A 15,020-nucleotide genomic window follows, 5' to 3' on the forward strand; every position below is an offset into this window, starting at 1 on the left:
ATTGAATTATCACTTGTATATCAAGCAATCATAGTGAACTTCCATAATTTTCTTATACTTATATGACCGGGTTATTGGTCACCTCTGTCATAATAATTAGTTTCGGGGGGAACAAGCGGTAGCTCAGATAAAGTCCAAGTCGCTGGAAAGTTTTCATATTTATTTCGCATCCATATAATTCAAACATTAAAAAATAACTGAAACAAATATAAAATTCAAATTCAAAAGACTGATTGACATGCGGAAAATGAACCAATATCTTTTTATTAAATAATATTAAGGTGCGTTTTGCCGAAAGCGGGGGTTACGGATTCAAAACATGCTTCGTATAAGTTTGTCAAGTATGGCTTTCGAAAGTTATTCCTTAGTGTCAATTTATCTATGTTCTTTGTTACAGAACCTTTTTTCTTAAAGACGGATATAAATCTTTGATAATTAATCTAAATGAAAAGTTTATAGTTAAGGGGGCTCCTGGGTATAAATCAAATTTTTTTTCTAATATTTCGCTATATTTTTTTTATAAACGAACTTTATTATATACTTAAAAGAAAAATGAAATTAAAAAAAATGGGGTCACCGTTCATTTAAGCTCACAATCTGCCTCCGGAAGAAGCATACATTTTTGTTAATGTCCTTTTTTTCTGTTGAACTAATAGGAGAAATAGAGGTAATATCAAAATAAAAAAAATAACCTAATTACAGAAATCGCTTAAATTTTACAATTATTTAGTTTATATACAGCCTATTTGAAAACAATAATAAAAAATATAGGTCACCGATGAGTTAAAAAAGATATTTCAAATTTAATGCCAAAAAATAGCATTTTTTGCACCAAAGGGAGATAATTTGGAGCTTTTTCAATGATATAAACATTTAAAAAGTCATCTGGGGCCAAATTCAATCGATTTTTTGGGTTGATTTTTTAACCATATCATAAAGTAATAACTAATAGTGTAATGAATAAAATGTGTAATGAACAATTTTTTGCTGAAATTTTTTTACCCACGAGCCACCTTAAGTGTAAAATACAAGTAACTTTTGAATAGCGTAAAATACAATAAACTAATAAATTATTAAAACGCAATAAGGACTCGGAATAATAATAAAATATAGATCTCCGATTTCGTTATACTACGTTACTACATATGAGATCTAACAACTACAGCTTTTACTTTCACTTTTGACAAATTTCACACGTGACTATTTAAACCAATCAAAATTTATCTTAACGAATCTTTGCAGTTCATTCGATACATAAATTTAAATAATGGCTCATGCATATGTCCAGAGAACATCGAAAGAAACCGCGCTAAAATCTTGATAATTTTCCACTCGCTTCAGAAACTGTCGATTGGTAAGAAATGAATTGAAACAATGAATAATTTTAATATGTATCTCATAATCACAAATTTGGATGTGAACGACCATTTACGTCATAATTTGGAACATTTAGTTCATAGTTAGTCTATAAAATGGCACAATCAACACCTGTTAAAGTTTACAGTTTTGCAGAAGATATCTGTGAACTATGTGGCTTTTCTTTTGTACAAACAATAGTTGATCCTGATGGTTTTAAAATTGTTAACAAAAAGTACACTCAAAAACTGAAATTGACTGATCAAAAAACAGAAAATGTGGTAAAAGTTTTGCCAGACTTTATTCCGTCGTCTTCTTCTAAAAATGGAATTTGCCTGAAATGTAACAGAACTATTGAAAAGGTTATAAAACTTGAAGAAGAACTATTACATATAAGAGGTGACTTAGTAACAAAACGTCAGAATGTTGTGAATACACAAATAAACATTCCATCGCCACGAAGGGCTACAGTTACAAAGAGAATGTTGCGATCACCACTTATTCCCCCTGAAAAACAACAAAGAACCCAACTCTCAACCTTGATACCCATTCGATTGGTACAACTGCAACCCTTTAACCAATTGGCAAAGCAGCAAATTCTACAGCCCATTCACCAAAAGCAGCCAGAAATAGACGCAACTAAACCACCTGAATTTATGCCACAACCAAAACAAACAGAGGGACTTTCTCAGACAAAAACCAAGAGATCACTGCAATTCACCAAAGAAGGACTCGATTTAAAAGATACAGATTTAACTGGAGAAATTAAGGTGAATTTTGCATATTTCTTGCATTGTTTGTTTCAAACTTTACATGTTTCTTAATTGCATTGTTTAAATTTGTTACAAACTTTAGATTTAGGCAGCAACCATTTGATCTTGTAGGGAAGGAGGGGGGCATGGATTTTTTGTGGGACTAAAAGTTTGTTTCCAGTTTTTGAGACATATAATTTGTTTATGAACCTGAGAAAAAAAATTGAAAGAAAAAAATGTTTTTCAACATGTTGCCAAAAGGAATAGTTTGTTATTCACTGAAGGCGAAAAGAAAAAATTGTCTGGGAAAATAATCAATAGCACCCCTCCCCCCTCGAAAATCAAATGGTTGCTGCCTGACACATGCATACATGGTTTTTCATGATTGATCGAAATAATCCCTTAATAGTAATACAGTTGCAAATCCATTCTTACTTGATTTTCTAAACATTGCTAAACAGAATGATTTACAAGTAATATAAAAAATAAAAATTGTAGGGTTGTAATTTTGTTGTTTTCCTCCCTAAATGTTGGATAGTTATCCTTAGTATAGTTGGTTAAATTCAGTATTAAAGTTTTCATATCTTTTGTAGTTGTCATGAGAAACCATGTATTGACAAAGCAAATAGTTACTTAATGGTGTGATTAATACAGTATATGTAACAAGGACTGCATTTAAATTAAGACACAATATCAGAGTTAAATATCAACATGATTTTGCATCCTTTATTTAAGTAAATTAACAATGATGGTATTCAATAATTTAATAAAAGCCAAGTATTGATTTGTAAAAAAATATTAAATGGTAATGTTTTAGTTATAAAACTAATTATATTCTTAACTTTCTGATTCCACATCATGATGTACATAATAACACCATCAACAGACTTATTTCCATAAGCAGGAGCCATGTTTTTGTAAGCATAGTAGATCTGGATTGTCATATTTTATTTTGTAATTCATTTCCCAGGCGCAAATACAGAGGTGGGGGGGGGGGGGGGGGGAGGGGGTTTCCGGGGTTGGAACCCCCCTTTTTTTTGGACAATCAATGCATTTGAATGGGGACATGAAATTGGAACACCCCCCTTTTGTCCTGGGTTAGGAACCCCCCTTTTTAAAATGGCTTGATCCGCCCTGTTCAAGTGGTGTATCCAGAAATTTTCATAAGAGGAGGCCCACTGACTGCCTATGAGGCGGCCCTTTCCAGTCATGCTTCATTGGTTCCCTATAAAAACAGTAAAATTTTTCCCACAAAAGAGGGGGGTCCTGAAAAACTTTTTTGATCTGAAAGATAATAAGAGGCAGATCCAGTCATTTAAAAAAATGAGGGGATGGTCCTAATCCAGAGTAAAAAGGGTGGATAGGTTCTAACTTAGGCTCTCATTCAAATGTATTGATCGGCAAAAAAAAAGGGGGGTTCCAACCCCCTGAACCCTCCCCTTGATCTGCCACTGAAAGGGTAGAGAAAAGTAGTTTTTTGTACACATATAAAGAAAGCACTGAGTGCTTTTTTAATATTCATTTTATCGAAAATTAACATGACTAAATCCAGACATAAATAATATAGAATGGCTACTGCTTAAGGGCATGATTTTCCTGATTAGTTCATAATATGTTCATAATATGTTCTAATAAGTGTTTTTATTCTTTATTCTGATGTCAATAACTTTTATTCACAATATGAGGTATCTTCTATATTTGTTCAAATTGTTGTTGGATTGCTGTCAAACTGATGCCTACCCTACATCACTTTGATTCTAATAAAAAAAATAAAGGGATTCACTAGATGAACCATATTTATCTCGAATCTTTTACTTAATTTCTATCATTATTCCAAATGTACCAGACTTTGAAGGCCATTACACTACATTGTACCACTGAATATTTTAGGGTTTTCAGTCAAACTCTTTAACTGCACTCTTCAATTTGAAAAGGTGTATTTTAAAAACCACCGTTTTGATTTCGCAAGTAAATTGTTCATTCTAATATTCTTGAATTTTGATAGCCTGGATAATAAACTAGTGCAGGACTAAAATTATGAAAGAAAGAAAGACAGAATATTTTGGTATTAAACAGCATTTCAACAGCATAGGTAATTGTTTTTAAAGCTTCATATACCTCTGGTTTATAGTCTACAATATACCTAAGATTGCAGCATAAAAGTTATTGATATTAACATTTTGAACAGCAGAGTTTGATAAACCAGCTCATATTATTGTAATTTTCAGGCCTTCCAACCTATGAACCTTGATCCTATTGTGTATTGTGAGGAAGACATTGATTGCTAAGGATGGGTCTTGATTTCTGCTTAAATTAGGGGACAAACATTTGATTGTTAGGAAATGGGGCACAAATTTGATGAGGTCAAAAGGTTTATCAGCAACTTAAAGGAGGGAGGGGGATTTCTTATTTTCACTCCAACCATCATGACCATGGCCTCAATATTTATTTCAGTCAAATCACTTATTGTCTCAAACACTGCCTCTCCTGGCTCCCTCTACAATGAAATATTCTAGTAACTAATGAAATTTTTTGTTTGATACAGAAAGTTAACGCCCCTATTTTTGAATGATCAATGCAATTGATTGTTTGAATTCAGTGTCTGAATCTAATAATGGTACTATACAGTTTTATGATCACATGCCTGCTTATTTAAGTGACTGGTTTTTAAATCTCTTATAAATAGACTATCAAGTTTATCAAATTTAAATTGCCATATGTTTTTTAAATAGAATTTGAACAATTGACTGAACATTTGACTCTGATCAGAAAAAAGTTTCTTCTGTCAATGTATGTAGAAATTTTATTTCATTTGCAATAAAATAAATATATATTAACATTCATGATACAGTTCATATACAAAGATTTACAAAAAAAAATAAAAAAATACCAACTGTCCTTACATATTTTTAAAAGACACATGGCAATTAAATTCAAATAGTTATTTTTGCCTGTTTGTTCTTGTTTTTTTCCAGATGTTTCTAACATTAGATAGAATTTTGTTCACAATAGATTGTTCTGTCTTTTACCAAAGAAGTGAAGACTGTTATGAGTTGAATATAAACATGATAAAAGGTATGTTATTATAGTGACAGAAATCTAATGATTAAATATTCTTTATCATCTGTAGCCAGTTGAAACTTCACACATGCTTGCTAACTGATCAGAACTTTGGTATGTTTTATCATCTACAATACTGATAGGTCCATGCAGTTACTGCCAATATTTTTATGCCCCTCTTAGGGGTATTATTTTTTTCAGTTTGTGTGTATGTTCAATTGTCTGATCATTCATCCGTTCCACTTCATATTATAAATTAGAGTTTGATGAAGTTCAATCAACTTAAATCTTAGAACACATGTTTCCTATGTTATGATCTTTCTTCTTTTGATGCTATATTAAGAGTGATGACCCCAATTTCAAGGTCCACTAATCGTAGAAAATGATAGTGGGACAGTGGGTCATCTGTGTACTCTGGATACGTTTTTGTTATTGTTGAACTATAGACTTTTGTCGCAGAAAGCTCTACATAGGAAAAGTAATTATGAGGCAGAGTTAACTTTAATTTCTCAATTTAAGCTTTATATTTTAAAAGGTTGAAGACCTAGATGCTTCATATACCTTGTATAAAGATGCCTTATGTTACAATATTTCCGTTTGTCACATGTCCATCATTTGTCCATTGTCTTTGACCCCACTTTTCATGGTTCAGTTTCTACTTGAAAAAAAAGTAACATTTTTTTTTGTAATGTCAATTTCTCTCCTATTATGAGTAATAGGATAACTTTATTTGGTATGTGCATTCCTTGCAAGGTCCTTATTCACTTATTTCAAATGACCTCAACCTCATTTTATGGATCATTGAACAAAGTTTAATTTTTGTGGTCAATGTAAAAAAGAAGATGTGGTATGATTGCCAATAAGACAACTGTCCACAAAAGACCAAATGAACCAAACATTAACAACTATAGGTCATCGTATGGCCTTCATCAATGAGCAAAGCCTATGCCCCATAGTCACCTATAAAAGGCCCTGATAAGACAATGTAAAACAATTCAAACGAGAAAACTAACAGCCTTAACTTATTTATGTAAAAAAATGAACGAAAAACAAATATGTAACACATAAACCAAAGACAACCACTGAATTACAGGCTCCTGACTTGGGACAGGCACAAACATAAATAGTGTTGCGGGGTTAAACATGTTAAGGGGATCCCAACCCTCCCCTAACCTGGGACAGCGGTATAACAGTACAACATAAGAACGAACTATAAAAATCCGTTGAAAAAGTCTTAACTCATCAGATAGACAAAAAATACAAGTGGTTGTGGCCAGGTACTTATACATCCTGACACAAAAAGACACAATGAACAGATTTGAGAGAACTCACGGTTATCTGACAGCTAGTTCAAAGCCACTAACAACTAATAGAACGTCATAAACAGCCAGAGAAAGTCCACATCTCCGATACTTTAACATGTACATGTATAAGCAGTAGTTCTACTGTATTTAGTGTATGGAAGGATTATAATGTGTACATGTCATGTTTAACTGGCAGATTACATCTGACCATGGCCTCAATTTCATGGTTAAGTAGTTATAGTTAAGTTTTTGTGTTTTGGTCTGTTTCTTGTATTGTATGCAATAGGTCTACTATATTTGATGCTTAGAAGGATTGTAAGGTGTACATGTCCAACTGGCATTGTCATCTGGCCTTGACCTTATTTTCATGGTTAAGAGTTTAAAAGATATCAGTCTTTAAGTTGTTTTTTTTTTTAATACTATACATGTATATGCAATAGGTCAACTATGTTTGGTGCATGCAAATATGTGATGATGAACATGTCAGTCTTGCATGATTCATTTGACCTTTACCTCATTGTCATGGTTCATTGAACAGTGTTAAGTTTTGTGAATTGGAAGTAGGAATATTCAAGACCGAAGTAGATTACATTCACCTACATGTCATAGGTTTATTGAAAGATTTATAATTAGAACATCCCCATGTCTGCCCAAAAAATGTACAAAAGATTTTTTTTTTAAGTAACATATTATTCATGTTACATGATATTTGTATATCAATTAACCTTTATACATATAAGTATAAAGATAAATGATATGACAGCCAATGAGACAAGTCTTATTGCGTCAAAAGGATGTCAAAGTAAAGAAATACAGGTTACCCTATGACTTTCTTCTCTCAGCAAAACCAATATTGTATAGTAAACTTTAAAAGACCCTTATTTGACTATAAAAAAAGCCTCACTAATGTTCATGAACAAAAAAATGATCAACCATTGACTTATAGGTCATGTAGGTGTCTGTACATATTTCACTTTATTTTAAACCAATGTACTAAATATGATTTTCATCCACCATTCTAGATTTCAATCTATTACCCAAGTGGAAAGAGAACAAAATTCATAAAAAATGAAACTTTTCGAACAGTCTGTAGAGCAATTGTTGATACAGAAAATGCAGATACCATCATAAATGCCTTGATAACAGACCATAGTGATGCAGTCATTAAAGGTGCATCCAAAATTATATCAAAAGAAGCAAGTCAGATTTGTAAAAAGAAGTCTGGATCATGTCTCCAAGGCTCTTCGTGCAATGAAATAATGGAATTTTCCTGGAATAAGCTCAAAAATGAACTTGTGATCAGAGCACCTGGCATTCTGAAAATAATCTCAGCAATTGTGAGTGATATTCCATCATCACTAACTGACAATAGATTAAGACATGTTCTTCAAAGTGCTGTTATTGCCTTTCATGGAAGGAGTAGAGAAATGTCAACTCTTCAATACATTGTGTGCATGATACAGGCTCATGGTGGATGTACTAACAGGGTAAGTATTTTCAATTTATCAAAATGGATTAAAAAGTTTCATAACTAGGCTATAGCCACAATTCATAGTTGAAGAGCATTTAGAGTCATCAGTGTTGTCTGTTAAATTTGCATGGATATCCACTGAAACTACCTGATAAAATTTCATAAAACTTGGCCACAATCATAATTTACTGTGTTCATCTGATCTTGAACTCATTTCATTGGTTTCGTTGATCAATGTTATGTTTTAACAGGTTTTATAAAAAAAAAAGATTTGGTATGATTGCCAATGCGACAACTCTCTACCAGAAACCAAATGACATGGAAATTTACAACTACATGTCACCATACTGCCTTCAACACTGAGCAAAGACCATACATCATCTATACAGGCACCGAAATGACAAATGAAACATTTCAAAGGAGAAAACAAACAGCCTATTTTACAATGTTTTATGTACAAAAAAGTATTAAAAACAAGTATGTAACATATCAACAAACTACAACCACTGAATAATACAGGTGCCTGACTTGGAACAAACACATACATGTACATGTATGCAGAATGTGATGGAGTTAAACATGTCTGCAGGATCCCAACATAATATTTTTCTGAAATACTACAACCATGACAACCTGCCAATATGTATTATAAGCAATTGGTAAAAAAAATATTGTCTTGCACTTGGGTTTCAAACCCACTACCTCATGTACTATAGACTATAATACTACCACATCACAGGCACTCATCTCAGATAAAAATTCTATATACCTTTATATCAAATATAAATACTAGGTACATTTTGTAAGTGATAACTATCCTGATTTATCTTTCAGGATATTGAAAGACTGGTAAAAATTGGTTTAAGTGTTCATCCCAGTACTTTGCGTAGTAAATTAGCAAGTTGGCAAGAAAATCTAGACAGTGCAATTACAGAATTGAAAGAAAAATGGCAGAATGGCGAATCTGGTCCTAAATACCAACTAGTAGGTGATAATTGGGACAAAAATATTGTACCTTCTTATAGAACAACACAGCAGAAAACTGTATCAATACATCTTTTTAATGTGATAGCAGTTGAAGATCGGATAACTCCCATAATTGAAATTCCACCAGAAATTAAATCTCCAGATCATATGACAACAGAGGATTTTATCCCTTCTATACAAGATCAACTATTACTTCGTAAAGAACTGACATTCATTATTGGAAATGCAGTTGTAGCCAATCTACCGCAGTTGAATATGTTTTCAAAGATTTATCCAAAGCATTTTCCACACAAATATTCAGATGTAGTGGGAAGAAGAACTAACCAGGTATTCATTTTTTAGTTATACATGTACGTTGAACTTCAGTTTTGTTGCTTCCTTTATTAAAGTTTCAGCAATGTTCCGGCATTATTCTCAATTTTATCTCAACTTGACACAATTTTTATGGTTCATTAGTTACTGGAATGTTTTGTTGTAAGTTCTCAGTTATTAAGTTAAATATTAAGTGATAGGACCACTATATTTGGTACCAGTATACATGGTATATGGAAAGTTGTAAGGACTACATGTCTTTCTGGAAGGGTTCTCTAGACTTGCCTTCATTTTCATTGATAATGTTAAGCAAATGTGATACTTATTGTCAAACTTTGACATTGCTGACTTTCAACATAAATTCTATCTTGCTAAGTAAATCAATTAATAAAATGTTCTAAATGAAATTGTTTCCAGGAGTTTGTAGACATGTTTCTTATCATGAGTAATTATAAAAGTAAGAAGATGTGGTTTGATTGCCAATGAGAAAAGGAAGGTGTAAGACAACTGTCCGCAGAAGCATTATAGGTATGCATTGCCCTTCAACAATGAATGAGAAAATAATGACTGTTTAGTCTACGATTTCACATCAAATTGTTTTATGCATAATTTCAGTATCCCTTAGGACTATTTGATTGTAACGAAACAAAGACACAAGATGTAATTAGGTTGTTACAAGATCTATCTAAGAAGTATGTTCCATACAGTGATGGAGAAGTTTCTGGAGAAGTGTTTCTTGGAGGTTAGTGTAATAATTTGAGTTACTTAATTGATATATCATATTTCTATGCTGAATGCAGTCTGAAAACTCAAATATAATAGATTCCAGCATCAGCTGCTTACACATCTTGGTTCACCCTGTGGTTAATTTTTGTCGAGCCTGCAACTTTTGTTGCAGAAAGCTCGACATAGGGATAGTGATCCGGCGGCGGCGGCTACGGCGGCGGCGGCGGCGGCGGCGGCGGTGTTAGCTAACTTCTTAAAAGCTTTATATTTTAGAAGGTGGAAGACCTGGATGCTTCATACTTTGTATATAGATGCCTCATGTTACGAAGTTTCCGTCAGTCACATGTCCAATGTCCTTGACCTCATTTTCATGGTTCAGTGACCACTTGAAAAAAAAGTTCAATTTTTTTGTAATGTTGAATTCTCTCTTATTATAAGTAATAGGATAACTATATTTGATATGTGCGTACCTTGCAAGGTCCTCATGTCTGTCAGACAGTTTTCACTTGACCTCGACCTCATTTCATGGATCAGTGAACAAGGTTAAGTTTTGGTGGTCAAGTCCATATCTCAGATACTATAAGCAATAGGGCTAGTATATTCAGTGTATGGAAGGACTGTAAGGTGTACATCTCCAACTGGCAGGTGTCATCTGACCTTGACCTCATTTTCATGGTTCAGTGGTTATAGTTAAATTTTTGCGTTTTGGTCTGTTTTTCTCATACTGTATGCAATAGGTCTACTATATTTGTTGTATGGAACGATTGTAAGGTGTACATGTCTATCGGGCAGATGTCATGTGACCTTGACCTCATTTTCATGGTTCAGTGGTCAAAGTTAAATTTTTGTGTTTTGGTCTGTTTTTCTCATACTATATGCAATAGGTCTACTATATTTGTTGTATTGAACGATTGTAAGGTGTACATGTCTAACGGGCAGATGTCATGTGACCTTGACCTCATTTTCATGGTTCAGTGGTCAAAGTTAAGTTTTTGAGTTTTGGTCTTATTATCTAATACAATATGCCATAGGTCAACTGTATTTGGTGTATGGAAATATTTTATGATCTTTATGTTAGTCGCACAGGTTTTATTTGACCGTGACCTCATTTTCACGGTTCATTGCACAGTGTTAAGGTTTTGTGTTTTGGTCTAATTTTTCTTAAACTATAAGTAATCGGTCAACTATATATGTTGTATAGAAGCATTGTTAGCTGTACATGTCTGCCTGGCATGGTTCATCTGACCTTGACCTCATTTTCAAGGTTCATTGGTCTATGTTTAGTTATCTTGGTTAATGTTAAGTTTATGTGACAATTGTTATAAAGCTTAGCTTTATACTTAAGACTATCAACATAATATCAATGATTAGTATAGAAGGCGAGACATTTCAGCGTGTGCACTCTTGTTTTATACATTAATACTACTTTTTTAAACCTTCGAGTAATGTTTCAGTTTGTAAATGTGGACTTAGTCTTTTTTTCAGTGTTTAACTGATGAATAAACATATTTCTCAAAGAACATAACACTTTATCACTGACAGCATCAATTGGAAATTTAGATCTCTGATTTCATTGTAGTATAATGAAATCAAAGATCTATACTTCAATCAGGTTGACACTGGGGCAGATCCTTTTTGTAAAATAGCATTTAAAAGTTATCTCTTAGCTCTTACATATTTCAGGAGACAGACTAACAGATGAAAGAGTTCAGAGTGCACAAGAAGCAATGGCCAATGCTGATAATCCTTTTGACAGACTAGAAGGGTTTATATCCAAGATTGAAGATTGGCATCGCTTAATGAACTTTTTGGAGGTATGTTCATAGCTTTAGACTTTTGAAAAAACCTGTGTACAATACCATTGAGTAGTTTGTGATAAATATATGTGTTATACAATTTTTTTTTAAAGGAATGGTCACTATTTAATGATATTTATTAAGTATAAACAGTTACCATTAAAAAATGCATTTTAAGAGTAAGAATAGCTAAATAGTACAGAATAAAGGTTACTACATGTAGTACTAAATCTTCCACAATGACATTGACACTCATAAGAAAAGACCTGACAGAATGCAACATGTCATATTTCAGGGGATTGGAACCCCCCTTTTTTTTTGGCCGATCAATGTATTTGAATGGGAGCATACAGTTGGAACTCCCCCCCCCCCCTTTTTTTTCAAATGGCTGGATCTGCCCCTGCATAATTCGCAGTTGTCACTACACATAATATATAAGCAGATATAAATAACATTATCACATGTACATTTGTATTTTCTGCGTTTACATACAAACAGCTTTTCTAAGGTCAAAAACAGCATATTGCACAAAGCTTACAGCATGTTACTAAAAATAATTTCCAGAAATTCACAATTTAAGCCTTTTTGAAAGGTTAAATCAACCTTGAGCACAGTCCTCACTCAGTATGCTTCTCTTTGGTTATCCACCTCATCCAACAGCTATAATTGTATGTTACCTGTTACTTTCATTATTTAGGTCATTGAGCAATATTTGAACTAGTGCTTAAGATTTTCCTTATTGAAAAATGCCTTTGTTCAGTTTTGCCAAATTGATTGTTAGTCTGTAGGAATTGGCATCATTGAAATAACTCAACCATTTTTCAAATAAGCAAATGTTGCAGCTTTCAGTTAAAGCATGCTAAATGTTGTATTTTTCAGGCTATTTGTAAGTTGACATTCAGTACTTCATCAGCACAAGACCGAGGAACAGCTTATTACTACAGGAATTTGTTGAATGCAAGAAATGTTAAACATGAAGTAAAAAACTCATACAGGGCTTATAAACATCTATATTATACAATCTTTGATGCTATCTGTTGTATATTCTTTCTGAAGCAATTTAATTTGACTTCTTATGAGGATCCAATACCTTTTCCCCCGAAGTTTGCAGAATTAAAAAATGTGGAAAAAATTGAATGGGTCAACAGCGTTATTGAGAGTGTTGTGGACAAATGGTTTTTTGAAAAAACAACGGACATTGTACAAGAGGTTAGGGATGTCCTGAATGACCGTGACCATCTCGAAAATTATTATGTGCAGAATATGTACGAAGGGCGTTTTCATTGCCACTTTTGTTTGAACACGTATGCCTTTGTAGGAACATTAAAGAAACATGAGGCAAAAGAACACAACTATAATTCCCCAGCAGTTAAAAAAGACAAAAAGAAAAAAAAAGAACAACAAGACAACCTTCTTGATCATCTTTTGCTGATATTTAAACTCACAGCACTACATAAAAATTTAGATACAGCAGTAGATATGGGTGATGGTTTCAGATCTGTTCGTTCAGCAAAGTATGAGCTTCCAATTTTTAATAAGACTGGCAAAGTCAAGTACACCATAGGCTGTACACATCTGATAACAATGACATCTGGTACAATGCCCGCTGACATCACAGAAAGACTGGTAGCAAACAGGTGCATTAACCTACAAGGAGGAAAGAACAACAACATGGCTCTTGATGAGTATGTTGAACTACTGAATAGAGATAGTAAAGTTGCTGCAACTGGGTGTCAAACAAAAGACAGCATTCTTTCCAAATCAAAAGAATTTCCTCATTTGATCAATTTGATTAAACATTATGATGTTATTAGTGAAATGCGCACACGAAAGGGTTTTCATCATCTTCCATCCTACCAAAAAGATGTAGAGAAGGTAGCTAAAGATTTAATTGACATAAAGGCCTTTAACAATTCACCTGGAAGGACAATAAAATGTGAAGAACTATGTATGGACAGAAATCCATACAAAAACTCTGCAAAGGATTTGTCAACCCTTATTTTCCGCCATAGGCCTAGAGTTCCTTTCAGACGGCTGAGAGATCGTCATTTTTGAACTGTAAATCTGTCATACCTGGAACATTCATCTTGTTTGTTTTTATTTGGGAGGGGGGAGATGTCTTTAAAAACACCTGTGAAAATTTTTGAAATAACTTAAATATGGCAACATTTGATTTTCTAATTTGCTTTTATTGATTTTAAAACCCCGGCCTATTAAGTTTGTATTTTGTTTTACTTTGTTAGTCTGTTTTAGTAAATGTAGTAAATTTTAACCCAATTGTCCACCAGGAATGTGAATTACTTAATCAAACATGTCAAATATTAAGCAGGTTCAAACTTAGATGTGCAACGTAAGAAGGGGTGCTTCATATGGACCAATATTACTGTTCTGGAACACTAGAAATGGCAATATTTTTTTCATGTGGTGTTTTGATGTTCAGTTTAAGTTCCACATTGTATTTTTTTGACTGTGCTTATCTTTATCTTTTCCGAAATCGGAGATCTATATTTTAATTGGATTACTTTTCACCCATGGTGTTGTCAGTTTTAACTGACTTATACTTTGACTGCTTCACAAATATCTTTCGTCTCTTTTTGTTTGGATTGGGACTAATCGCATAATGTTCTGACACATTCAGTTATGATAAATTCAAATGCAATCGAGTAAGGAAAAACAAACAAAAAAGAATTGAGAATGCAATTAATTCACCATGTTTATTACATCATAATATAAATGTCACTAAGTTACATTAAGTTAATTTTTACATCCTCATGATTTGAAATTATATTTTTACTGCTTTAGGAACATGTATTCATTACATAAAACCGTGAGCTTAACTCAATTTATTTTACTTAAATATGGCTGTTCAATTAAAATATACATGGGACAGATGATCTACAGTACAATGTACATGTAAGGATGGCATATACCTTTCTGTGGGTATAAAGTACATTCAAATTTTAATTTTGCATCTCTATTGATGGTTTCCCCATTTTGAAATTATTTTAACTTGCCATACATGCATGCAATTTGATAAGACCTTGTAACAGTTGAACTAAAAAAAGTATAAAAATCATGTGTATGAAAAACAAGAGTTATTTGATACGACAGTTCACAAAGGTTGTAATATTTTTTAGCTTGATACATGTATATATTTCTCTTATAATATTTTTATATATATGTATATATATTCTATTGTCCATGATTGCATCAAAATGTACATTGAAATAACCAAATAAACATGAATACTTCTAAT

General features: G+C 32.8%; 1 protein-coding gene and 1 long non-coding RNA gene across 3 annotated transcripts in view; one reads left to right on the forward strand and one right to left on the reverse strand.

The window, feature by feature from the left end:
* The window catches only part of LOC143044376 (uncharacterized), an 85,708-nt gene that overhangs the window by 52,332 nt on the left and 18,356 nt on the right, over nt 1-15,020 (reverse strand). The window lies entirely within an intron of this gene.
* LOC143044374 (uncharacterized) lies at nt 1,117-15,019 on the forward strand. 2 transcript variants are annotated; one of them, XM_076216352.1, is made up of 7 exons: nt 1,117-2,126; nt 5,084-5,183; nt 7,495-7,959; nt 8,778-9,257; nt 9,858-9,984; nt 11,652-11,782; nt 12,644-15,019. In XM_076216352.1, the coding sequence occupies exons 3-7, from the start codon at nt 7,732-7,734 to the stop codon at nt 13,817-13,819; spliced, it is 2,142 nt and encodes a 713-aa protein (XP_076072467.1). In that variant the 5' UTR covers nt 1,117-2,126; nt 5,084-5,183; nt 7,495-7,731; the 3' UTR covers nt 13,820-15,019. The 2 variants fall into 2 exon arrangements, with proteins under 2 accessions (XP_076072467.1, XP_076072466.1); XM_076216351.1 differs by lacking the exon at nt 1,117-2,126 and adding an exon at nt 3,138-4,200.

The sequence above is a fragment of the Mytilus galloprovincialis genome, chromosome 9 (assembly GCF_965363235.1).
Source record: "Mytilus galloprovincialis chromosome 9, xbMytGall1.hap1.1, whole genome shotgun sequence".
NCBI classification, from domain to species: domain Eukaryota; kingdom Metazoa; phylum Mollusca; class Bivalvia; order Mytilida; family Mytilidae; genus Mytilus; species Mytilus galloprovincialis.

Bases quoted from the DNA above. Each gene is read 5' to 3' on its own strand.
- LOC143044374 (XM_076216352.1), top strand. From the start codon at position 7,732: ATGGAATTTTCCTGGAATAAGCTCAAAAATGAACTTGTGATCAGAGCA. The intron at 9,258-9,857 runs GTATTCATTTTT...GCATAATTTCAG, and splicing joins TGGGAAGAAGAACTAACCAG to TATCCCTTAGGACTATTTGA. The intron at 11,783-12,643 runs GTATGTTCATAG...TGTATTTTTCAG, and splicing joins GCTTAATGAACTTTTTGGAG to GCTATTTGTAAGTTGACATT.